Below are 26,383 nucleotides of genomic sequence, written 5' to 3' on the forward strand. Positions count from 1 at the left end.
ATAACAGCATTATTGACAAGCTCCATTTGTATATCGTCTCGTTCAATTCCCATCGTATTTAGTCTATTAGAGTGAATTTTCAAAGAATGTTTGAATAAAAAAAATCGATTACCAGGAACCGTTACAGGACCAAAACTACCGCACGAGAACACATGATTTATATAACAGGCGTTGTTTAGTAAGAAGTTTTTGTCTATAGATCTATACAGAGTTCTAGCGCCGCCAGATGTTTTTTTTCCGGTTGTTGTAAACTTCGTATCGACTCTACAATAGAAACAACTAACATCATCGCCGGAGATATTATATAAATATTTGTTATACGATTGGGAAATATAACTGTTCATACAGCGGGAGCGATTTGCAGGATCTGTCACTTTGATGGTTATACTTTTCTTGTATTAGGAGACGTGCCGTGCTATCGATCTGGGATAAATAATTTGGAAAGATTTATTACAATTCAATGAAATATTAGATGTAATGAGACGAAAGTGTCTGAAAATTGGCATAGGGAATCGCTACACAATGCTAAATTCCAAATTAAATAAAAGCTAATTTTGCCGGAGTGTGTCGAGTGTGGTAGTGAACAAGTATGACATTCAGATAAAAAATATAAAGGTTTAAAGTTCGGAGTTAAATTATAAAACAGGATTTCTAAATGACTACAAAAATATAAACACTGGTAAGTACGAGTAGCATGTGCTAATGATAAAAACAAGCTGTAATATATAACGTGCATGTGAAAACACTTAGCTGTTACATTTGTAAGTCACCTTCAAACATAGATTTGTTTATAGGTTTGCATGCGTAAAGGTAATGGAATAGACACTTTCTGTTTTATCTAATGACTTTAAATGTCATATTTTCTGTGCGTTTCATAATAGCAAACTTTAATTGCAACAAAATATCTGAAAAGGTCAAAGTAATAAAAATATGATAGCTTTGTAACCAGATTAATATACCTGGTTTATTCATTAACCCGACGGTTGCATAGCACACCTGCGTTCTTTTAGATGAAACAACTTCAATAATACTTTACCATTTATTTTTTAAACTACAAAACAGACTCAAACTAAATGTAAACCGCTTTTGTAAGCATTACATAAGAAGCATTCTATCCTATTTATAAGCATACATTTTTATATACAATCTCTCCTCAATACCTCGCAATACTAGCCTAATTATAGCCGCCTCATATATACAGATGGAGGTTATTAACTCAAGTAATTATAAAACGTTGCAACCAGGTAAAACGTTCCTACAAACCTATCTAAAATGATAATCATTTCCGACCTCCTGATTATTTTCTGATGTGAGAATATATTAGGTTTACACGATTCTACAGGTAGGTTTCTGGTGCTCATATTGCTAGCTGCTACTCCTTGCCAGATATTCTATGTATAGTATCATATCTTCATAAATCATCCCATTGAGCAGATATCTAGCTATGTATATATGTATAATTATTGAAATAACTCACAGATTGCTGAATTCATTAAATATACTTTTTTAAAACTGCCAATTATCAAGTTTGGAGATATAAATAAAAAAAATCAAAGTTAGTCTTCGATCAGTATAGGGCCTGGTCGGAGTTGAAGCAAGGGCTAGAAACTTTCGGGTTCAGCAGGGTGAGAGTTAACGAACTGCTGTCATTTTATATATATTATGGATTGTATATATACTTTTATAAATGAAAAACTTAGTTTTAAAAGTAACAGAATGAAACCTGGTCAGACTAGTGGCAAGGGCTAAAAACTTTCGGGTTCAGCAGGGTGCGGTTTCACTAACTGCTACAATTTTATATATAATATAGAATTTATACAATTTTATCACTTAAAAGAACTTTTGTTTTGTTTTAAAATGTTTTTGCATTTTGTTGTTGTTGTTGTTGTTAAATCAAAAAAGAATATCCGAATATCAAGTCATAATGTTTTCGGCTACTTGAAATCAGTTTAGTGGGAGACCTTCCGCAATTATTCATTTTATTTTGTTTTGCTTTTTATTTTTCGTTTGTTTTTCTCTTTTTTTCTTCTTTTTCTTTTTGTAATGTTTATACTGTTAGATACAGGTGTGCTGGTGGAAACTCACTATCACAATAGAAAGATAAAGTAATTACCCTGCAATGTATACACATAAAACATTAATAATTGATACATTGTTAGGAATTGAATAACAGATGAAAGAACATATTGTAATGTTATCAGAAAAAACACTGATATTATATGAAGCACAATTTATAATAGAATGCCTTGTTTCGATGGCTAAATGGAAAATAGTTTATTCAATAGTATAAAGAACAATTTGTGTGGAATCTACTTCAAATTAAAGGTAATTAAAACAAACCCATGTAGAAGTATAACATTTATAAAATTAAACATTTGTTATTTTATGACAGATAAAACAAGTATATGTATAAAGTATAAAATTAATAGAATCTTACAGTTGTTATTTCATATAAAGCGTACTTCACATAAGTCTATGTATAAAATATACTAACACTTGTCATTTCCTATAAATCATACTTTAAACAAGTCTATTTATAAAGTATAACATTATCTTACAGTTATTACTCTATATAAAATGCACTTTAAATGAGTGTATGTATAACATGTATAGAACCAAACAGTTGCCATTTCATGTAAACCGCACTTTAAATGAGTCTATGTATTACATTTGTAGAAACTAACAGTTATCATTTTATGTAAAACGTACTTTAAACGAGTCTATGTATTACATGTATAGAAACTAACAGTTGTCATTTTATGTAAAACGTACTTTAAACGAGTCTATGTATTACATTTATAGAAACTAACAGTTGTCATTTCATGTAAAACGTACTTTAACGAGTCTTTGTATAAAGTATACTGAATAAAATCTTGCACTTGTTATGCCATAATTATAATCTTACATTAAACGAGTCTATTTAAGTATTAATTAAAAGTTCGCATATTAAACATTTCTGGAATGAGTTTAATTACAGGTAATATAGCAGGTTACAAGTATAAAAACTGAAAACGCATATAACAATAAATTCGTAGAAACCGTCAAACAATACGACCATTTTATACATTGAAGTGTGTTATATACTGAAGTAAATTATGATTATATTACATTAAAAACAAGGGACATCATTTGATATAACGATAACAGAGAACTCATTAACTTATACAAGAATCAATTTACAACAAGTATACGTTTATCTATGTAAATGATTAGTAATGTATATAAGTGTTCCAGAAACTTCCTTATCAATAAAAACCCATTTACTTTGCAAGACATTTTGGATAAATGCTCTTTATAAAGTGATATAGACGGGTTTGATTTTCAGAAAAGACCCTCCGTTAAGAGTCTTACGGCATTTTTTAGTACAAGTAGGTAGTCAATCGTTTTTACATAATTCGGGTACGCTGAATCCATTTTTTGCTCTACCACGGCTGTACTTGAAGTCCTTGACCTTCAAAAGGTCAAATCAAAATGGCCACCATTGTCCTTCACAATCTACTTAAACAATTATTTTTTTCTGGTACATATCGTATCGTATTTCCGTTAATCTACATGGAATAAAGTTTCAATTACTTTAAAGAAAAATTGGCTGATAATTATACATGCTTTACACATTGTCTGCTATGCCGGCCATCTTTGATTTTAAAATGGACACCTTTTTAATAAATATAAGTAAAGTGCTTTTAAACAAATGGATCCTTCTGTAGGAATGAGTATCGATATGAGCAACATGTCATGTCGAAATGTACACACTGTGTAGATATACTGCACACTTTAATTTACATCATTACTTCAAACTATCACAGGTCATTCTTTTTGGACAATTAATCTATATCAGGTATCTGAGATCCAAAATGTCTTACATAAAACCTGCACATTTTAATTTACCATTACATGTTTAAGTAATCTGTATTTTGATAGAATAGCATTTGTGTAAACCTTTATGTACACTAGATCATTTTATAATTTGAATGCAAGGAGTCAAGGTCAGTATGTAAATATTTAAAAATTGCCTGTCATCTTCACAGGTCAGCGACTATGTCTTTGAGCCCGCATGTCTTTGCAACAATATCTTTTGTACGACCCGATTTCAAATAGAAAAAACAACAACAACAACAGAATCCCAAAACAGCGATCAAAACGGCAAAATTGAAAACGATTTAGGCTCGATTTGATTGAGCCTGTACATGGACGTTACTGGAAATTGCAAAATACCGTCCAAGCACCCTAACACCGGCCTACGCAAAATTCATATATCAAAGGGGGAAATTGTGAGATTTGAAATTTAGAAACATCCGCAGATGTGTTTATACGATACTTTTTATTGTTGTATTGATATAGCTACTTTATATAGGGTCGTATTTATCAATCAAACTTTCAACATGCCTAGACATGGTTAAAAACAGATCATCTATTTATTAATTGAAATAAACTCAAATAAATGGTAATAGAGTCATTTTAATCTTTATTATCTTTCACCTTGAAAAAGTCTCGCAAACATAAACCATTAACAGTCTACGAGCTTGCACTGTCTTACGGTTAATGAATAATATAGAGTAAAACATTATAGGTCTACCGCGGGTATTTGATGATAGTACATGCATAAAAGATTAGACAGTTAATTGATACCAATTCTGCAATTAATATATTGACGATTCACTGCTGTTTACACTTTTTTATTAACACAGAATGACTTGATAGAGCATTTTGTTTTATTTTGCTACTAAATTATGTAAAATATATGCCGTCGAAGCCTATGTCTTTAAATTTTATTTACTTAACTGATAATACGAGTTTTTCCGTTTTGTCTTAATTCATTGGTATTTATTCATTGTCTTAGTTTATATCAACGTCTACATTATAATTATGTCACTTTGCCAAGGATGCTGCACCTTATTCAATCTCATGTTTTAAAATCATTCAAGTGACTAAGATATATTCAAATCTTCATACTTATTCTGTTCTTGGTTATCTTTCAAGAAATTGATGAGTATCTTATTTCATTATGATATAACATATTTTTGATATCATTTTATCTCATATTTTTTTCAATTTTCACCTCATAAAATTACTTTGGTATTTCTTAGTGTTATTTGAGTCACTAAAATTTGTACCAACTATTTTTGGACTACCCTGACAATTATGTAAAACAAAGATAAACAAGGGCATGCCACTTGAAAGGTCTCCGAAGCTCGGCTCAGTTAAGGATCCATTACCTTTGTTGCTGGGTTGTGTTGGGGCTGCGTTTATTAAATGTCACTTTTCTGTGTTAATCTTCTTTAATTTCCATTTTTTACATTGAAGGCATGGTCACTGTAGTCTTACAAGTTTTACAAACATTAGAAACATTAAGAAGCTTTTATTTATATCATCAGTATTTCTTATTATTTTAAAAAGCATCCATGAATAAATGACAAAGATATAGACACAACCATCAATGTTCTAAATTGACCTATCTAGCTATCAACCTAGTGTTTAAGCATTACAAGTAGTCCTAATTTGCCACAAATTTATGCCTAGTTACGCCAATATCCATCCATTGAATGACAGAATTCATGACCGGACATGACCTTCAAAATATTTATATGAAATGAAATATGACCTTTAATGTCTGAAATCTTACTTTATGCGATAATTCTTTTCTCACTCAAGACAAATTGTTTCAAAGTACCACGTATTTATTCTTAGCTCCCGCTGAATAACACATATATGGACTGGACATGGCCACAAATGCACTCTCATATCATGACTTTTGAAATGCAATTGTGACCTTGGAACTTTTGTCTACTACATGTCGTCTTATAAAGAGGCGCCATATTTATCCAAAAATGATTTTTAATTCATCCATGAATGACAAAATCGTTAACCAGACTTTTTAGAGACTTTAAGGAAATATTTTGTTCGAAGGGAAAGTATGATTTTGGTCTTTGATTTACATCATCAGCTGGGTTTTACATGTGACTCATTGTCCCAATGTGCCATATATTTATGCATTTTTTTATTATTTATGAATTATTTCAAAAGGCATCAATTAATGAGAAAGTTATAGATCGGACACAAACATCTTGTTACGTTTATATCATGATATAGAAGTTTAACTGTAGACATAACCCTGCTTGCTGCTCGTGCATGACACGACCTTTTTCAAATTACACATTTGCGCAAAGTTATTGTCGTTCCAGGACGGCGGCCTATACAATTAACAAGATTTAAATAATTTTACCCGAACTCCGCCTGCTCTAGGCCAATCAAAACAGATAATTTAATATGACATGATAACAAAATAGACGAAAAAAGTCCTAACACAGGGGCCTCAACCACCATGTTCTTGTCGGGTTACATGTAAGCAAATGAAATACTATCCTCATGCACGAAGCTCGGCACTAGTATGTAGAGGCTTCTATGGGATAAACACCATATGGAATATTTCTCTTACAAGAAGAAACTTTAACTCTATTATTCAGGAAAGTAGTCTATTTCATTAAAAAAAATATTTTTCTAATGCTAGCCTGGATGGCGATTCCTATATTACTTTTGGAAATACTAAGACTTTTTTTAAATATCAGGTCGTGCATGAAAAATTGTTGACCGGGTTCCCCACTTATGAACTTTTACAAAATTGCCTTTCTTGATAGACATGACCCTGATCTTTGGACTGTTGAATTGGCTCTCAAGCATTACACGTCCAAGTACATGTTCTTGCGCAATTGACATTGACATAAGCAATAAACAAACAATTTTCATGGTATCCCTGTTTGAAGATTAAGTAATAATATAAAGTATATCATTTCCAAACCCGTTAGGGGGCGTGAGTGATGTTGCACTTATTCATTATCACTCATGTACAGACTCAATCAAACCGAGTCTGCAATTCTTATGTTATTTTGTTGTGATTGATGCTTCCGAGGGATCACTTTGTTTCCAGAATTTTTTACTATTTCAAAATTCATCTCTAAATGACAGAATACTAAAATGCACATCTTTATTCAAGCACTTTCAAGTCTTACTTGAGGAGTTGAGCTTCACACCTGAGTCTTTCTTATGACATTGTATCAATGTGCCACACATTAATGCAATTATTTCAAAATCTATCCAAAAATGATAGATATGGACGGGATTAAAAACGGACTGACAGGGACAAGCTCTTACTGGGAGATTTCTGAAGATGTCTGTTATCTTCATGTTAGTTCCTTACTCCAAAAGCAGCCTTTTGCCTCCCATAATCAATGATTCATCCTATAGGTCGGGGGTATACGGCATTAATCTTAAAGCCAAATTGTGATCGCAAATATCCCTAACTGACACAGGAGGACGCTCGGACAGATAGACAGACGGACAGATATTTGAGCAGGTCCCCCCTCAGGACGATAGTTCTAAGAAACATCGCAATAATTTAAAAAACATGCATTGTATTCTTAGAAGTATAAAAACATCTAAATGACAAAAGTGAACGCGAATATGACTCTCATTTACGTTGTATTAGGGTATAAATTGTGACCTTTATTGCACTATTAAGTTTGTAGTTTTAATGGATGTTTTTCAAATTCTTCCTTTGGAAGTCTTAATTAGTATTACTGCACTTCTAATAAAAGAAAACATGCCTAGTAAAATACGTTCTTGTGCGTGTTTACTTTAATTATAATACAGTGTATAAAACATAGGAAATTTTCCGCCATTTTGAAATCCAAGATGGCTGCCGCAATAAATTTTATTGTTTCTATATGAACAGTATATTATCAAAGTTTAATTCAAAAGCATTTGTATGATATACCATATACCGTTGAATAAATAACAACAACAACAACAATATCTGCAGCAGAGGCAGCAGCAGCAACAACAACAACAACAAACCTAAATAACATCATTTCTTTCCTTAACTATGAGATTTTCCTGGATAAACCTGTTACGAACATAAGATGTCTGTTTATCAACCTGTTGAACAAAATTGATTGATTACACACGTGTTTTGAGAGTTCGAAGGTTGTTAAATATGATGCTAAAGTAAAGAATGTTTATATAGTTTTGTATATGAATTTAGACTATGTAAATAGCCCGTTGCATCAAAGCCCTTCTAAATATTGTAAATGAAGTTAATGTGTTTGAAAAGTGACACTTGCTTAATCTTAAACCAAAACAATTCAATGCGTACATATCATATAAAAGCAAAAGGTCACATATATATGTGAATGGAAGTACTAGTATGCGACTATACATTGAATAAATGTTCCATGACATAACACGAACGTGGTGCTAATGAATATAGTATAAGATACCAAATGAGCAAACGATAAAAACATGTATCAAAATACATGTTGTTAATCATATGTTTTTTTTTCAATTATCTATTTAATGGTTAGAATTTTGAGTAAAAAAATAGCACAATAATATATACACTATCGAAATAATAGTAAAAAGACCAACCACTGCCTAAAATAATTACAATATTCCTCCAAACGTGTATAAAATATTGCCAAAAACAAACGTTAAACATGTGAAAATCGTGCAAAACAGGCAACAACAAACTACAATGAAATATAAACTGACAGATGCCTGTTTTTTTTTTCTTGGGAAAATATTTGACCTCCAAGATGGTGCCGGTAGATTGTATATGATAAAGATTGTTAATGATTTACTATGTAAATGCACATAATGTCATAATTAAATGAGCCGCGTGACGACAAAACCAACGTAATGCGTTTGCGACCAGCATGAATCCAGACCAGCCTGCGCATCCGTTTCTCTACTTGTTATAGGGTTTATAAGCGAACAGCATGGATCCTGATCAGACTGCGCGGATGCGCAGGCTGGTCTGGATCCATGCTGGTCGCAAACGCATTACGTTGGTTTTGTCGTGACGCGGCTCAAATATCATCTTTATCTTTATCTCTTTTTTGACAAACATCGTTGACGTCATGTGGCGCTTCTTTTTTATAAGCGGGCAATTAGATGCATTATATTTCTAAAATCTTAATTGAAACATTGATATCGTGATTACATGTACGTTGCACCCGAACTTAAAAAAATTAATGTTTTGTTGTTGTTGTTGTTGACAAGCATTCGCTTGGTTTTTAAAAAAGAAATGTAAAGGAAATAGTTACACAAATTATAACATATCTATAATGATAATAATGATGAGTGTGCAACAATTGTTAACAAACGTACACATTTTTACGAATATTTTCGTTAAACGCAGCACAAATTAAATATTTTATAATTCTCACGCTAATATTTTACTTTAAGGTTTGCTGATGCTATTTTATTTGACGTGTAACACCTATATATTAAATTATATGCCTTCAACATCAGGCCTAAGAGCTTTCTGTATGATTAAGATTGGATGCTCATTAATAAATCATGTTTATGGAAGGGATAATTATCTAGAAAATACGGTTGCCATTAACATAAATGTCAATATTCAACATAGACTTCATCGGACTGACATTTATTAACCAGTTCTAATTTATACCAATCATTTAAGCGTATTGTTTTGTACTTTTCCCCTAGGAATTCAGAAGAATAAAGCAAAAACCTCTGATTTAGTGTGTAATTTGTTTTATATAAATTAACATATACATGCAGCTAGTGTTATAATATGAAATGCTAAGCTACATTGTTTGGTGAACGCTCAGTCACCTTTTCATTTGTCTTCTCCACAATGGTCACTGTCATTTGGTATTTTATATCGGCGTGTATACCTGTATATATATGTATAAGGTAAACGGTAAGACTGTAATCAAGCAGCAACTGGTAACTTCCAAGAGATTATATAGCTAAACAGTCATAATTCAATAACTTGTTCCATAAAATATGACAAAAGGCAATGATTTTACCAATATACTGTTCCGTCTCATATTAAATATAATGCTATCTCAAGAGATATATTAAATTGCTAATATGTACGTAATATTTTCCATTATATTTTTATCTTATATTTTCTCTGTTACAGGATATACAAAGAATGAACAATAAGAGATAAATCTAATGGAAAGCAGACGGCACCCAGGGAGTAAAAGTAACGATAATGGCAAGAAACAGGTCGTTCCGCATATCAAAATTTCTGCTGTAAAAAGCGACGCAAGCTCCAAAACACAGACTCAGAAAACTGCACCGAGGAGCGGAAATACTGGTTCAACCACGTCCTCGCTAACTGTGAACCAAGCAAATTACCGACATAGAAACGCTAACGATTCAAATAAAGAAAGAATCCAGCAACAGCCAAACCGTGATGATGCACGTCAAAAACATGCAAGCAATCATGCGCCAGAGAAACAAAATAAAACTAAAAACACGACACCAACGAAATCAGAAGACAAATCTATCAAAAACAAAAATTCGTCCTCGAATGATGCAAAACCGGGCAAAATTCCCATCCGCCGTTGTGCCTCAATTGATGTCGGCGAGCTAAATAGAAAGAAAAAGAGCAAACGGAGTAAAAAGAGGCAAAAGGAACTTGACAAAGAGACGCTTCGTGCTGTACAAAATGCGATTAAGAAGTCCGAAGCACAAAAACCACCTCAACGAAGCGGAAGTCTGGGTAACAGGCCCACCAGTCTTAAATTATCGCATACAAACAATGTAATTGATAATAAAACCGTCTTTCCAACACCCGTTCCAAGCAAACGACATTCCAGTCCACCAGTTAACGGGCAAAATGTAAGAAAAAATAGTGTTAACCTCAACTCTGTTTCCCCTGACATATCACCAAACGATACGTCTGCAATTTTACCGCCAAAACCAAAACACAAACTGAAAGCAAAGAAAAGTAATTCAGACAGTGTGTCTATTGATCTTTCGGACTCCGAAGAAAAAAGCTGGTATAAAACATTTGAAGGTGAAGGATACCGTAAACACGGTCTTAAATATACTTTCCCGAGTTCGCCTTACTTCAGGCTTAGCACACCTGTGATACGAAGTACTTGGATAAAAGTGTTAGGTTTAATTGCATACATGTTTGTTGCGTTCATAGTATTTTGTCCGTTAGCAGCTTTCTTACTTGTGATGTTTCCGGTTTGTATATTCCTAAAAACCACGTTTAAATGTTGCTGCACGTGTTGTAGCGTTCAAAGTCACGAATGTTGTGTCTGCGGACAGCGTCTCTCAGTGACAGAGAAATTCTGGATAAGAACTGAATTGAACACCCCGCTTGTAGTCCAGAGTTTAATCATCATTGAATATGGATTATCAGTCCCTCAAGTGATTAATATCATTAACAACAGAATAGTGTTAGCTAAAGGTGAAGATGGATGCCGACTGTATCCTAAATTTTCACAAAAGGTAGTTCACACATGCTCAGATTATGTTTGGCAAGAAGACCGGAACTTTTTTATTCACAATCACGTGTTTGCAATGCCAAAAGGAATAGAGTCTCTCGAGGACCTTCAGGATTATATATCGGATTTAGCGTCTAGACCATTTGTACCCGACCGACCTCTTTGGGAAATACAGGTCCTAACTGACTTTGGAGATGTCCGAGATACTGTAGTGTTATTCCGGATGCACCCATGCCTCACGGATGGTGTTTCTATGGTGAAAATACTTTATAAATCTTTAGCTGATGTAGATTCTGTAACAACAGTTCCTCCTAATTTTGGAAGGGAAACTTGCTGTGATTACATTAAGTCTATAATAGACGGGCCATTTAAATTTGTAGGTAAATTTCTATCTAAAAGAAACGATTTTAATCTCTTACATGGTGAACATATTCATCTCTCAGGAAAGAAAGTTATAACGTGGTCAGAACCATTTAGCTTGTCGTCTGCTCTGAAAATAAAGCAGGTGACAAGAAGCACGCTCAACGAAGTGTTCATGTCGGTAGCTGCTGGCAGCATTAGGAACTATTTAATTCTAAACGGGGTTGAAAATCCTTATGATATGCAGTCAAGCATTCCAGTTTACTACGGTGCTAATAAGCATGTTTCCGGTATAGGTAATGACGTCATGTTGATAAACGTTACTCTTCCAACGAACACCGAAGGCGTTGTCCCGAGATTATGGCAAATGAAAGATAGAATGAATGAGGTGAGAGAAGCTTCTATATTCTCTATAGGAAGAAGAATATTTAAATTATCTTATCATATGTTGGCAGAGTCTATGTGGTCTAAACTGTGGATGTATTTGTATGAAAAGTGCACTTGTGTTGTATCATCTTTACCTGGACCGGAAGTAGATCTGCGTATCTCCGCAAAGCAGATCAAAACAATATTTTACTGGTTCCCTCCAGTTCAAAAGATGGCGCTTGCAATATCCTTTTTTACCTATGGGGACCAGATACAAATGGCAGTGTCGGCGGACAGAAATGTTCTTCCTAATCCAGAAATTATCACTAAGGACTTTATTTATCAGGTATGTTTTATGTATAACATTTTGAAGGAAAAATAATAAGACTTCAAATACTTAACATCTCTTCCCTTCCCCTCCAATTCATCTTCTAAATCAATTAAATAAAGGTGCAAAATACATTTGCAGAAGATAGGTTGCACAGTGTCTCTATCAAGGCATAACAAATATCGTTGTAATTCCTAACGTGATAAAGAACCATTTATGTGTGCCACACCCATAACAAGTATACACCAACTCAACGGTAGATATGTACACAGTAAACGTATTATTGCTCCAAAATAACAATGCAAGTTGTTAAGCTGTGTATTAACAAAAAGCAACATAATGTTAAAAGTGCATCCAATAGTAGTTATGATGGCTTTAATCATACTGCTTGATTATTAACATTACTAAATATAACTTCTGTGAATGAATTGAGACCTTGTAATGCTTCCTTGACATTTGACGATATAATTATTTGTTCGTGAATTGAATGTTCTATATTCGTTAACGCACTTCAATATTTTCATTGTCGAAATTCCAAGAAAGATGACATTATCTAAGTATTGATTATCCATCTATGTACAAGTTAATGAAACTATTTATAGTGTATACTATTCTTTCTGTCATGATTTGTCTTTCGTTTTTCTAACTTTCTTTCATTTAAGTAAATTGGTTGAATCGACATATTCAATATTTTTATTTACATGATCTTTCTTTTTTCTCTCTTTTACAAGTTGTTGTATCTATTTGCACTATTGCACTATACGTAAGCCTGTTTTTCATTCATTCACACAGATAGCTACGCAGAGCAAGTTTTATAGTTCTTATCAAATAACACAGTTATAAAGATAACAATTGAAGCTTGAAAATTCAGTTTGATAGTTTTCGAGACTTGTTCATTGAAAAGGTAGAAATGCTAACATTTGGCAGCTGACCAATGACTCTTGATATCCTGAGCTCATTTTGCTACCTTTAATAAGGGTAAAAACCTTATACATTGAAATACTTTATAATTGTTTTTAAAAATGCTTTTTATTTTCGAATTATTGATTGTAAGATACCCATGCCGCTATATAAGTTTATAAGAATCTTATACCGGCTGCTGGAGGGTAACTGTTTACCGCGGTAACGTGGCTCTGCCGAGTTTCATATAAATAGATTTTACTGTCTGTGACGATAGCTGGTGTTTGATTCTTTTTCTTGCATTTTGCATAAACTTAATCATATCTCAGAAAGGAATTACGACAACTAATATTTTCATGTATCACCTTTTTCTTTTCATAATAGCAAAACGCCATCATCCTAAGAACGCAATTCATTCATAAAGGTGCACGGGAATGACGTCATTTAGAGCACGCGACTTGTCTTATAAGACAGTTTTTCTTGCAAGACAATCCTGTCTGATATGCAAGAAAAAAACAACGATATGACTGGGCCGTGCTTATGCTGTGTCATAATATAATATGTGTGATATAAACATATAGTGTAAACACTTAATGTTAGGTCATAATATTTGCGCGTCAACTATGCATTGTTTTTACTTGGGGACCATATGCCGCTTTTCATGGAATGGCACTAACGTGTCACATTGAAGGTTCCATGATAACCGCCATATGAACACATCTGCGGATGTTTCAAAATTCTAAATTTTATCAGTTCATGTTAAATGTTGAATTCTGCTTAAGCCGGTGCTAGGGGGCGTGGACGGTAGTTTGCACTTGACAGTACCGAGCCTGCAACATTTTCAATTGTGTCGTGTTGGGCCTTCTTTAGGAATTCTTATTTCACTCTATTTTATATTGGATGGATATTATGAAATGTATTCACTAGATGCTTGCACAATTTAATTTTATTCAAATCGTTCAATAACTTCAGTGTAGATCCTATACACATTCTTCAATTTTATCTTTTATCTTGTATAGTTTTTGCATCAAAAACTCGTCTTGCATTACTAAAAGGACACTTAATGACGTTTCATATTTTGTATTTTGCAGTCTTTTAAATGAATCAATCGAAACCAACGTTAATAGTTCACTCAGTTTAAACAGTGTGATTAGACTGATAATCTCATTGAAACTATATTATTTATAATGTATGTACATGTTTTAATGCTTTTACATTTGTTGCTCTTGTGGTCACCATAATACAATATTATTAGCGAATTTCAGATTAATATAAATTGGGGTTGTGGAATTTTTTCTAAAAAACAAAAATTGCTAATCATTTCATTGTTTTAGAAACAGAGATGATCTAATAATAGATAAGATTAATTAACAAAGAACACTCCTGTATTGAAACTTTCAGGTGCTTACATATGGCAACAATAGATAAATAATCTTTGATGATGGCTTACCTTTGAGTTACATTGTTTTCATCTTTTCATGATGCTAGTAGCAAAATACCTGTTTGCATCTTGTTGTCGTAGTAACGGATTCTAATCTAGACATTCCTTTCATAATTCACTAATAAAACGAATCTCAGCAAAAAGCAAGGCACGTATGACGTATAAACGCACATCTTCACAATTTTCTGTTACAATAAATACAACGCCAAATAAACGGTAGAATATAATTCATTTCAGTGTTAACAACCCGTCAAAACATTGATATTAAACATTGCAAGGTTGTAGCTCTTTGTAACATATTTTTATAATTCGCCTCTTTTCATGCAGTCAAATAAAAACAATTCGAGAGACCAATGTTTCAGAAGTCCTTAAATAAAACATCAGATTTTTTTTATTCTAGTATAATGCATATATCCGAGTTTAATAACCCAAATTGTACGGCTATGTCCAGATGTTACATTCTTAAAATGATCCGATGGATATCGATTCTTTGACATGTTAATAATAAATAGGAAATACTAAAACGAACTTTCAATATACTAGAAAATAAAAGTTAGTTTGCTTAGCTTAGTTAATTTCAGAATTGATTTCTACCAATGTATAATGAAGATGCCGTCTCTAAAAGAGTTCATTTGAAGTATTCAATCGTACCTGGGATTCAACATTGTCTTTTGTGTTGTGTTGGACAATCCTTTCAGCTTCACTTTCTACATTTTTATTGGTTAGACGTGAACAATGTTCTTCTCATTACTTTGTCCAGTTCAAGTGATTTTTCTCATGTAAACGATTACAATTTTATTAATGTTTTTATTCGTTTAACGGCGCACCAACACAGTAAATGTGATATGTCGCCGAAACACGAACGGTGATTTTAGCTGCTAACATCGGGTGTTAAAAACTTCAAAGCAACACCGGGGGTCAAAACCACCTCACTTGCTGGAGCTAAGAAATTCATATACTCAAATTAATCGAATCCATTTTCCTTTTACGATCACACAGGGGTAAACGGCGGCTCTTATGACTCAACCATTAAAGGCAACACCTCAGCAACAAGGGGCACAATTTTCTTGAACTTTTGAATTAAGTTAATTTGTTATCGTCATCAAAGGGCAATGAATCGGATTAAGATATCTATATAAAGACATACCACAAAGTAATTTAGCCGGTATACTTGTTTACACTTACTAAGCACTAACTAGGCTGATACGATTGTTTATCATTTATACAGAAATGGTCCAGTCAAAAGCTAATTCCTGACAAATACATTCAATAAATGTAGGGTGTTCCTTTTTTATAAGATTAACACTTATGATTAGTAGGTTTATATTTATATAGTGTATCAGAGAACTATAATAACACTATAATAACAATGTTTAAAATAGTAATTGTCATTGTGGAAAGTAACAGTAAATAAAATCCAGAACTATTTTTGCAATTAAGTTTGGTTAATTACTGTTACTGTAAACTTAATATTTACATTTTGCATATACATAATCAATCACTTCTAATTCCTTTAATATGTTTGCCAACTCAAATCATACATTATTGGCAGAAGCTTGAAAATATTCTCTCGATTATTTTATTATTTTGATCATTCTTTACAGATAACTCATTAAAAAGTTATAAAATTTAATTATGCATTTAAAGAAGAGGGTAAATGTTTTAAAACGGTACTTCTGACTTCAAAATCATTCGTAAAATTATAAGTATTTGGAAATTTTATCTTTCACTGCCGAGATCGATCGTTGCTCCTGGCATGTTTGGCTTTTAAAATTTTAATACTTAATTTCGCTTGAACGACTTAAATGACTATATCAATGAATTAAATTATTTATGAAATTAAATTATCAATATAATTAATTTTAAATGTTAAATGTATTATTGCTATTAGGCGAACCAAGCAATTAATTTATTTAAAACCAAACAAATAAAATTATGGAAATAAAAATTATTACCTGATATAAACATCACCCTTGGTTCCTAGTTCCCTTATCTTCTAAAGAAACATTGTAGTTATATTGGGCGTTCTTTATCTAGAATAACAAGTAACTCATTTTGCAATATTGGGGTAGAAGATTTCGAGTGCATTGTACGTAAGTTCTTAAAGTTTTAATTAACATACGGTGTTGGTCTACAATACTTTCTAGAGACTAGGATATCTACATTAAAATGGTGTTATAAAATGAGACAAAGTGAAACCTAAATAAAAAAAAAGAATAAATAAAGAAAACTAAATATATAGAATAAAGAGTAACGTTTATACATATGCACGGATTTACGCCGTCAACAACACCAAACAACGCAAAACATGCAGTTGGGCACCGCTTACACCACACAATTTAAATAAAGGGGAAACTTAAAAAGTTTGAAGAGCGAGCAAGATGCCAAACTAACTACAACATAAACAAACACTCTCTAATAAGAATAGCCCACGATTATATAGATCGCTGTCATTCCGAATTACCAATCATCCCCCTGTGATATTTATTTCACTCCTGTAACATGATCTATTTGTGCCACTTCTTCTGATAGGGATGTTGTAACAAACGTTGGGTGATCAATATACTTAACATTTAACGATGCTCTGAAACAAGCAATCAGTGACTGGTCTCTTAGACGTAATTCATGTCTATTGTTCAATATTTAAGATGTTTTTCCGACAATTAGATGCTTTTCGCCAACGTTCTTGTTAGAAAAGACACAATAATAGAAGCTGATTTAAGTCTCCACTTCGTGTAATGTACCATTACCACCTCACATATCACTAATGATTTCTTCTATCTTCACAAAGAAAGCAACTGATGAATTCATTCCTATTTAAAGTCATATAAACTGACACGATCTTGTTTTGTAGAATTTTATGTATATAATGCACTATCTTTCTTACTATGATCAATTTGGAAAAGAAACTAATAAGGTGCAAAGTGCTTAGTTCAAAATACGAGTTTTATGAATTAAAATTGTTTAAATTGCTTGATGTAATCAAATCTGACAAATTCACATAAAACGTCTTAACGAACTTCACAGATTTATGAAGTTTTTGATACAAAGACACTACGATGCCAAATTAATTTATTAATTTTTTTCAATGAGTAAGTCTGCTTAGCGAAATCCAAGGAAAATGGTCTTTTCCGTACTTCATTTCAGTGTTATTGTATTTTTCTAGTCCTTCGAGATCATTGATTCCAGCACTTTTGAGTGTTAAAAATTGATTGCCGCTCAAGCCGGTGCTAGGGGACGTGGGGGATGATGCACTTTTTCATTATCCCTCGTATACAAACTCAATCAAACCGGATTTACAATTTTCATGTAATTCTGCTGATTTAAATGCTTCCAAGGGATCACTTTTTTCCAGATATGCTATCGTTTTTGAAATTGGTTTTAACCTATAACCTACTGTAGGCAACATATTATACCAACGTGACTAGTGCACTGCACTGTTCGCTATTCAGTCAGTAATTATTTTAAAATTGTTTACAACATTTATTATTAGTTTTGCCGAGATTGAAAGATTAACAATGACATTCAGGATATTTTGCGGGGTTAATGTTAACAATCTTTGCAGATATATTTATTTGCAGATGTATTTATACAATGCAATAATGATAGCAAAGCCCTCAATGCAATGATTTCGATAAATATATGGCCTTGGTGAGTATAATATGTTTGGAACTTATAACTATACGATTTAAACCTGCCTCTTCCTTTCAAAAATGTTTTATAAATATATTTGGATATAGCAGATGGTTTTCTACTGACAAGTTTAAAAAGTGAAGTATTTCGTTAGAAGATGCATAAAATGTCTTAATTAAAGAAATTAACGCTTTCAAGTTTTATCAGACTCCAGTAATGAAAGGCAACACGTTATCAATAGATCAGTAATCGATGACGCGAATCTTCCGTTAAACTTACATTGTTTTGATGTTTTCAAGATGCTGGTAGCAAAATGCCCGTTAGCATCTTGTTGTCGTAGTAACGGATTTTTTCTTAACATTCTTTTTCTCAATTAGCTAATTCTATAAACATTAGTAATCTAGAAAAAAGTTCAAGTTTCTCTCTGGTCATTATATAAAATAAATTAACAGTTGTATTTGACAAATTGCTGATCAATTAGAGAAAAAATGAATTGTCAGTTAAAAATATTTCATTCTAAGCATATTATAGTATTTTTTAAAAGGATGACCATAAAGTTCTAAGGATATTTGTACACCGTGTTTCGACCTGTTCAACACTGCGATATCTTATTCTATATAACATACATAATCTGAAATATTGTTGTGTATTCCAACATTAATGTCGATATACAATAACGAAATATTGGGTGTTTAAAGATGTGATGTATGTGGTAATGGTCAAGACGTAGGTTTAGTGCTCTGTTAAAATGTGTTAATATTGTTGGAATTACTACACTTTTTGGATCAAAATTTATATGTGGTGAATGAGTATAAAAGGAACTATAATTATTTGCTTTAAAACATGTTGTAAGTTGGACAGAATTTGAGTTATTTGGATGTTAAAAACTGTGAGTTGTTTAAAATTTTCTCGATAGATACATGTAAATACCTGTCTTCGTAACGCTTGATTTAATTCTTGACATTGTATATATTCTATTGTTGGTCAATGGATTATGATGTAATAGCAGTGGTCACCTGTGCCTGCTGGACATTATAGCTTATAAAATCTACGGAAGCGTAAAGTGGTCATAAACAAAACAAAATATATTACAGACGCTTATAGGATAAGCTTATAATAAGAAAAACATATACATATATGTAAAACAATGGGAGTTGATACAACTACATACAGAGCAAGAATTGGAACTTTTGCATTAATTTGTAAACCTCACAAGAAAAAACCTAAATATAGCAAATATAATAAGTTCACTAAAGGGACAGACATCCACCTAAGAACCTTTGCATGTAGCTTATACGCTTTGATTTGCGTACTAGTTCTCTATGGAGTTGTGACGTCGAAAACATGCATAGTTAACAATTTTTCTTCGCCAAACGCAGATATATGCAATTTTGTCATTCACTATTACGCAAGGATCTATGCACGGAGATGTTTCATCATGTATCCCATATGGTTATTTCAAATATTATCCGAAACGTCTGCTTATATTGTCATCAGATATTGAAACGAATCCTGGACCTGGACCTGGAACAAAGTCGGGTCATCGTCCTGATGAAAATACTCGGTTAATCCTTAATGCAATAGAGGAAAACAAAAGAAGAAGTTAAATATGTAAAGAATCAGGTTGATTGTGTTAAGAATGAGATAGGATGTTTGAGAGAAGAAATTGTTTCCATTAAGTCAAAAGTTGAGAGTTTAGAATATGGTCAAGAGGTAATTGCTAATGATGTTGCTTCATTATCTATAGCTGATGATCAAAAAGAGGAACGCTTACTAATTTAGAATTACAACTTAATTTTATGGAATCGGAGAGATTGAAATCATCCTTAAGAATATTTGGTCGGCAAATTCGATCTGAAAAAAATTCACGGGAGTGGGGTTATTTTTATAAGGTTTATTTACGGAAACCAGTTTCTTTTAATGAAATTCTTTATAAGTAAAAAAGGGGTATTTTAAAGAAGGGAGCAAAAATTTCCCCGTACCCCCAAATTGAAAATTTGTGAAAAAAAAATTTAAATTTTTAAATTTTAGGGAACAACAGAAAAAGGCATTCGATACAAATATTGTCCTTTTTTTAAAACGAAAGCAATGAAGAAGAAGCAGAGGGGCTTTTTATACTTTTAAAAGGGTAAACTTATACTTATAAACCCGGGTAAAAGCAAGGACGGATTTTGATGCACATCGGGTTTTAAAGCGTGCAGTAGATTCGGGAAAAAAAATCAGGAAGACGCATCAATAGGATTTTGTAACGACGGGTGAAGAAAGCGGGGTTGTTTGACAGGTGTGAAAAAGGGAAAGGGCCAAACCCCAACTGTTTACGGGATTAAAAAATTTTGTAGGGGAATTAAAAGGGGTTTTAAAAGAAATTGCAATTATATTTTATTGTTTTTTTGAAAATAATGATTTATTTTATTAAAAGAGACTGGATCTTGACCCAAATTTTGTGAAAAAATTTTAGATTTTCGTTTTTTCATCCCCTAAAAATTCATATCTGCGGAAACCAAGGGGGTAAAACATTTTTGTTAAAAACACTTTTTCTAAATATTTAAACGGTAGAATGAATTTAATTTTGGTTAATTTATCGATAAATCATTTTTTGAGTTAGAGAGAGATAACTAATGGTTCATTTAAATACCCCCCCCAGATGTTCCCCCTTCTAAACGACATTATTGACAGGATTTTCAGCAACTTGAACATTTTTTAATAAAAAAATATTTGATTAAGCTAAGTTTAAGGGGGCTTTAAAATGCGAGAACAGGGGGTCTTTTTATTTTTCAACGATACGAATGTATCTGACTAAAAAAATTTTTAAAAAATTTGATAAGAATGGGGTTTAAAAAGAGTCCTCGAATATAAAAAAAATAATTTGGGGTGAAATTTTAAATTTTTTCAAATATTTTTTGGGTTTTATTTTAAAAGGCGGTTGGGAAATGTACTGAATGAGGCTTCACATTTAAATCAAAAAGATGCAGTACCAGATTATTTTATTGGTTTTAAAAAATATTTTTTTAGCTAAAAAAGTTTTGAAATACAACTAATACAGAAAAACGTCATTTCCCAAACATGATGTGAAGCTTTTCAGTAATTTTAAAAAAATTTAAAGTTAGAAATGAAGTTTTTTTATCTACTAAAAATAATGCAAGCTTATCTAAATTTTTTATCAAAAATATATTTTAAAGGGGTTTTTCTGCTCTAGATACAATGTTAAGGGATCATGATGTTGATATTAAATTTAGTTATGCAAGAATTTGAATCAGTTATTTGTAGTAGTAGTGTACAGTTTGAAAGGGTAAAAAGAAAAAAGGCTAACATTATGAATTGGTTGATAAAGACTGTAAAAAGGCAAAACAAACCACTAGAAAATGTTGAAAAGGTTGAGATGCAAAAGATCGGATCATAACTTAACTTGAATATATACAGAGTAAATGTAATTATAAAAAATATGTGTAGACGGAAACGTCAGTTGTTTAATAGAAAATATATCTGCATAAAGTAGAGAGAGTTCTGTAAATAATTCCAAAAAGTTTTGGTCTGAAGTTAAAAAGGTTTTTAAACAAACCGAAACCATTATGTAATATTTCACTTGACGTTTGGTTTGAACATTTTAGTTCATTATTTTCAAATAATGAGAATGAATATGATATAAATGACATAAGGGATGATAATTGTAATGTAAGTGTAACTTTGATGAAATTGAAGAACTTATTTTTAATTCTAATATCACAGACGAGGAAATTTTACAAGGTATAAAATCTTTGGACATTAATAAATCTCATAGTGGCAAGATTATACCCCAAAACTAGTTTACGGCGTTAATGTTTTATTACCTTTTATATTCGTAACCTTTTTCAAAGATTATATTCACGTGGTGAATTCCCTGATTGTTGGGCAAAATCAGTCATTATACCTTTGCAAACAAAAAAGGAAGTTTTGAATAACCCAAATAATATAGGGGGCATAGCATTATTAGAGGTGTTTAGTAAGGTTTATATATCAATAATTACTAAAAGATTAACATTCTATGTTTGAGGCTTACAGTAAGCTCTCAGAAGCTCAAGCTGGATTTAGAGCTGGATACACTACAGTTGATAATGCTTTGTTTTATATTCTATTGTTAATAAATATTTAAATATGAAAGGAAAATCAGTATATGTAGCTTTTGTAGATTTCCAAAAAGCTTTTGACTCAGTAGATAGAGGTTTATTGTTTGAGATTTTTTAAAAATAAATGGAATAAAAGGTCACTTATTTGAGGCAGTACATCAAATTTATTCGTCAGTTAAAGCATGTGTTAGATCAAATGAGGGGGTAACTGAATCTATTTTCTTTTCCAGTTGGACTCCGTCAGGGATGTAGTTTAAGTCCGGTATTATTTTGCAAATTTCATAAATGATTACAGTCACTGTTTACAAAATGAAAATATAAAGAGGAATTCAGTTATTTCCTGATATTGTTGAAATTTTTTATATTGCTATTTGCTGATGATATTGCTTTAATGTCAGATACAGTTGTTGGGCTACAAAAGCAATTAAATATATTAAACCAGTTTTTGTACACAAAGTAATAACTGTAAATTCAAAAAATAAAATATTTGTTTAAACTGGGGGTCAATACTAGAAAGAAAAAGACGATAACGTTCAATTAAAATTGTTTAATGGGGTTTCATATTTTTGGTAATATTTTTCCAAAAAAATTTCTTTTTAATAAAATGCCGAATCTTTCTAACAAGCCAAAAGGACTTTGATATTTTAAATTTTTTTAGCATGTCATTTTCCATATAAAAAATTTTTTAATTTTTTACTTAAAGGCCCCTCGTAATTTAATGGGGCGGAAAAAGGGGGCCAAAAAACCAAACGTAAGAACCTGCAATATTCATTAAAAAAATTTTTAAATTAAAAAATCAGCTTGAATACCCTTTCTTGGATACAGGAGATTCCCCAGAGCGTGTATGCATCTAAACGGTGCATTAAATTTTGGATAAGATTATTAAATCTACCTAGACATAGATATACTAGACTCTGCTATGAATGCTTGTATATTTTGATAATTTAGGATACCACAATTGGCTAGTGATGTAAGACAAAATTTATATGAAAATGGTTTTGGCTATGTGTGGGAAGTCTCAAAATGTTGTAAACCCCAAAATGTTTTTAATTCAATATGTTCAGAAATTAAAAGATCAGGCAATGCAATGTTGGTCTGCTAGATGTGCTGAAACAAGTAAATTGTGTCATTATATAAATTTTAAGCAGTGTTTTGGGCTGAAAAATATATTAAAGTTATAGATTTTGATAAATTTAGAAAATGTCTAGCAAATTTCCGTTGTTCATCACATAACCTTATGATTGAAAAAGGAAGGCATTTTAACATTGACAAAGAATATCGTGTTTGCATTTACTGTGAAACTACTATTGAAAACGAATTTCATTTTATGATTGTATGTCCTTTATATGCTAATCTTCGTTCAAAATATTTGCCAGATTATTATTTTCGTTATCCAAATATACAAAAATTTTATGATTTAATGTCAAGTGAAAATGTAGATATAATACGAAATGTATCAATGTACATTTATTATTCTTTTAAAGAGAGAGAAGAATTTATCAGTATGTCTGAATAGTGTATATGTACACACATAATTAATAAGTTTTTTAAATATCATATTGTACAGTCTGATCATAACCACATGCAATGTATGTATTATATATGTGATGTTGTATAAATTGTGTTTGGGCCGGAGGCCATATATACAAATAAACGAATTGAATTGAATTGAATTGAAAGATTGATTATTTCAACGTTCAACACTCATTATCAGTTAGTTACATTATATTTATGTTTCGTGTAATCTGGATGTTTAAAAATATTAAAGCAACATAAATGGGGTTTGATTTTAATAATAATGCTATTATATCATTAGGTGACCCATAAAATATGAATCCGGAATAATTTTCATATTTATACTTCAAGACTAAAAATAGTACGCTTTTGAATGAAAGAAACTCCTGTCGTTCAGTATACCACTTAATTTTTATACATACATGCTTATGATGTAATAAAAAATAGGGTAATTTTGGGTTCAATTTTGATCACGAGATGGTGAATAATACCGATAATGATATACTAAAACATTCAATGTTTCATGTATTCATTTCTACAGAAGGTGTATAACGCTTGACCAAAATTTTCTATTTCTATTTATTGACAGTAGTTATATTGCAATAACATCTATCATTTTTTATAGATGGAAACTCTCTATGAACAATTGGGTCACAGGCGTATTCCAGGAGATCAACAGTCAAACAAAAAGTTCGATCTTACTCTACTCAGCACAGAAATAAGACCAGAGGAGACAGCCGCACAGGTAAATTTTGACTTTTTAAATGGATATGCAGGGGTACTTATTAATAGGTTAGCTGTCAATTACTTGCTCTTAAAATGACAAACTGAGGTGGCAAAAATATGTTAAACTTAGAAATATACCCTGTTAAAATGTTATTGGTGCACACACCTTAGTAACCCACATATTAACAAAGCTATTGGTCGAACTTTAATTATGCCATAAATGACATTTAGTTTTAATTGCAAATGGTTTCCTTTAAATCTTCACAAAACAATATTTCCTTACTTTTTCATTTCTCTTGGCTTTGGCGTAAGCACACAATGCATTCATGAAGTGTTTTATATCATACATTTTTATACTGCAAGAAACCGTTGCGTATTTCATCAGGTATCTTTCTATATTTATATACAATGTTCTCTAGCTTAGGTTGTACAACATAACACACAACACTCTATGATAAATTCTGTTATAATCTCTTCAAGAAGTGTGTTGGCAAGTACCTGGTGTATGTAACCAAAACACACCGTCTGTTACAATACGTCTAATTAAGCGCATATACGTATAATTATAATAAAACATTTTGACACTTGTATAACGTCAACTTGTACCATAATACATTGTACAAAGCAGCTTTTTTGGAACTTTGGGTTTCATCAGCAAATATTCAAATTCAAAATGATTGTATAATCGGGGCCCCCACCCCTACACATATAACACAATACATATAATATATAACATTCTGTGGGAAATAACATGACTTATATGTTGTAAAGAAAACAGAAATTATACCAAATTATTTAAAAATATTTTTATGTTTGTAAGAAATTTTAAAATTTTTAGCTAAGTAGAAAATGTATTCTTTTTTTTTTGTAGCAAAATACCCAAAATATACAAATTCTCTAATACTTTTACATTTTGACAAAAAAAACATGAAATTATAAAAAATTAGTTCATTTGGATCTGATAATATACGAAGGTTGTATTTAATCCTTAAGTCATTGTAAAGAGGAACCTAATAAAAAGGACAAAATCTTTTAAAAAAACATTCAAAAAAAAAGGGCAAAACTATATTCAACAGTGTATCATGATATCTAAATTTTTACACCATTAAAGGGTATTGTGAACAGAATTTTTTGCCAACAGTTTTAAATTTTTTTTTAATACAAAAGGCTTTTATGATTTTTTAAAATATAGTTTTTTTAAATTTACGTTTTGGCATAATTTACTATATATAACTTATTCCATTTTGTTATATTTATCCCCTTAAATTTTTAGTATATTGTAACAAAAAAAAACTTTGTTGTCAAACCCCTTTTATTCTCCCAACTAAATAGCCCCTTTGAAAAAAAATGCCCGAAATAGTAGCCAGTTATGATGCCATGTTTTTCTAGGTCTTTCATTCATAACATAACGATCATAGGAAAATGATATTCGTAACCAAAAGAAATAATTTTTTTGCGTATACAGGGGGTTCTTAGGTCACCCAGTTCTGTTTTTACATGATTTGTCTTAAATTTTGAATGTCCCCAAATGAATTCGAATATATTATTTAATGTATTTTATGTAGTTAAAAAAGACTTGCCACTATTGTGTGTTTTTAACCTGAAATATACCCAATTTTAATGTAAAAAGTGTCCTACATTTTAATGCTCAACATATTTTTAACTAAAAATAATTTTGTTTTTAAGCTTTTTATTTATTTATTCATTACTTAATACAGAAAACTGAACCATTAAACAAATT

At 31.5% G+C, this 26,383-nt stretch overlaps 1 protein-coding gene across 1 annotated transcript; it reads left to right on the forward strand.

Annotated features, from left to right (window-relative positions):
- On the forward strand, positions 1-24,661 carry LOC132743734 (uncharacterized; the record flags this gene model as incomplete). The annotated part of the gene is given in 3 exon segments (XM_060732296.1): positions 1-679; positions 9,947-12,342; positions 24,542-24,661. Coding segments are annotated over 2 exon segments (2,481 nt in total), but the record flags the coding sequence as incomplete, so codon positions are not given.
- Between the last annotated feature and the right edge of the window lie 1,722 nt (positions 24,662-26,383).

This window comes from Ruditapes philippinarum, unplaced genomic scaffold (genome assembly GCF_026571515.1).
Source record: "Ruditapes philippinarum isolate M1 unplaced genomic scaffold, ASM2657151v2 ctg1136_1_1_1_1, whole genome shotgun sequence".
Classification (NCBI taxonomy): Eukaryota; Metazoa; Mollusca; class Bivalvia; order Venerida; family Veneridae; genus Ruditapes; species Ruditapes philippinarum.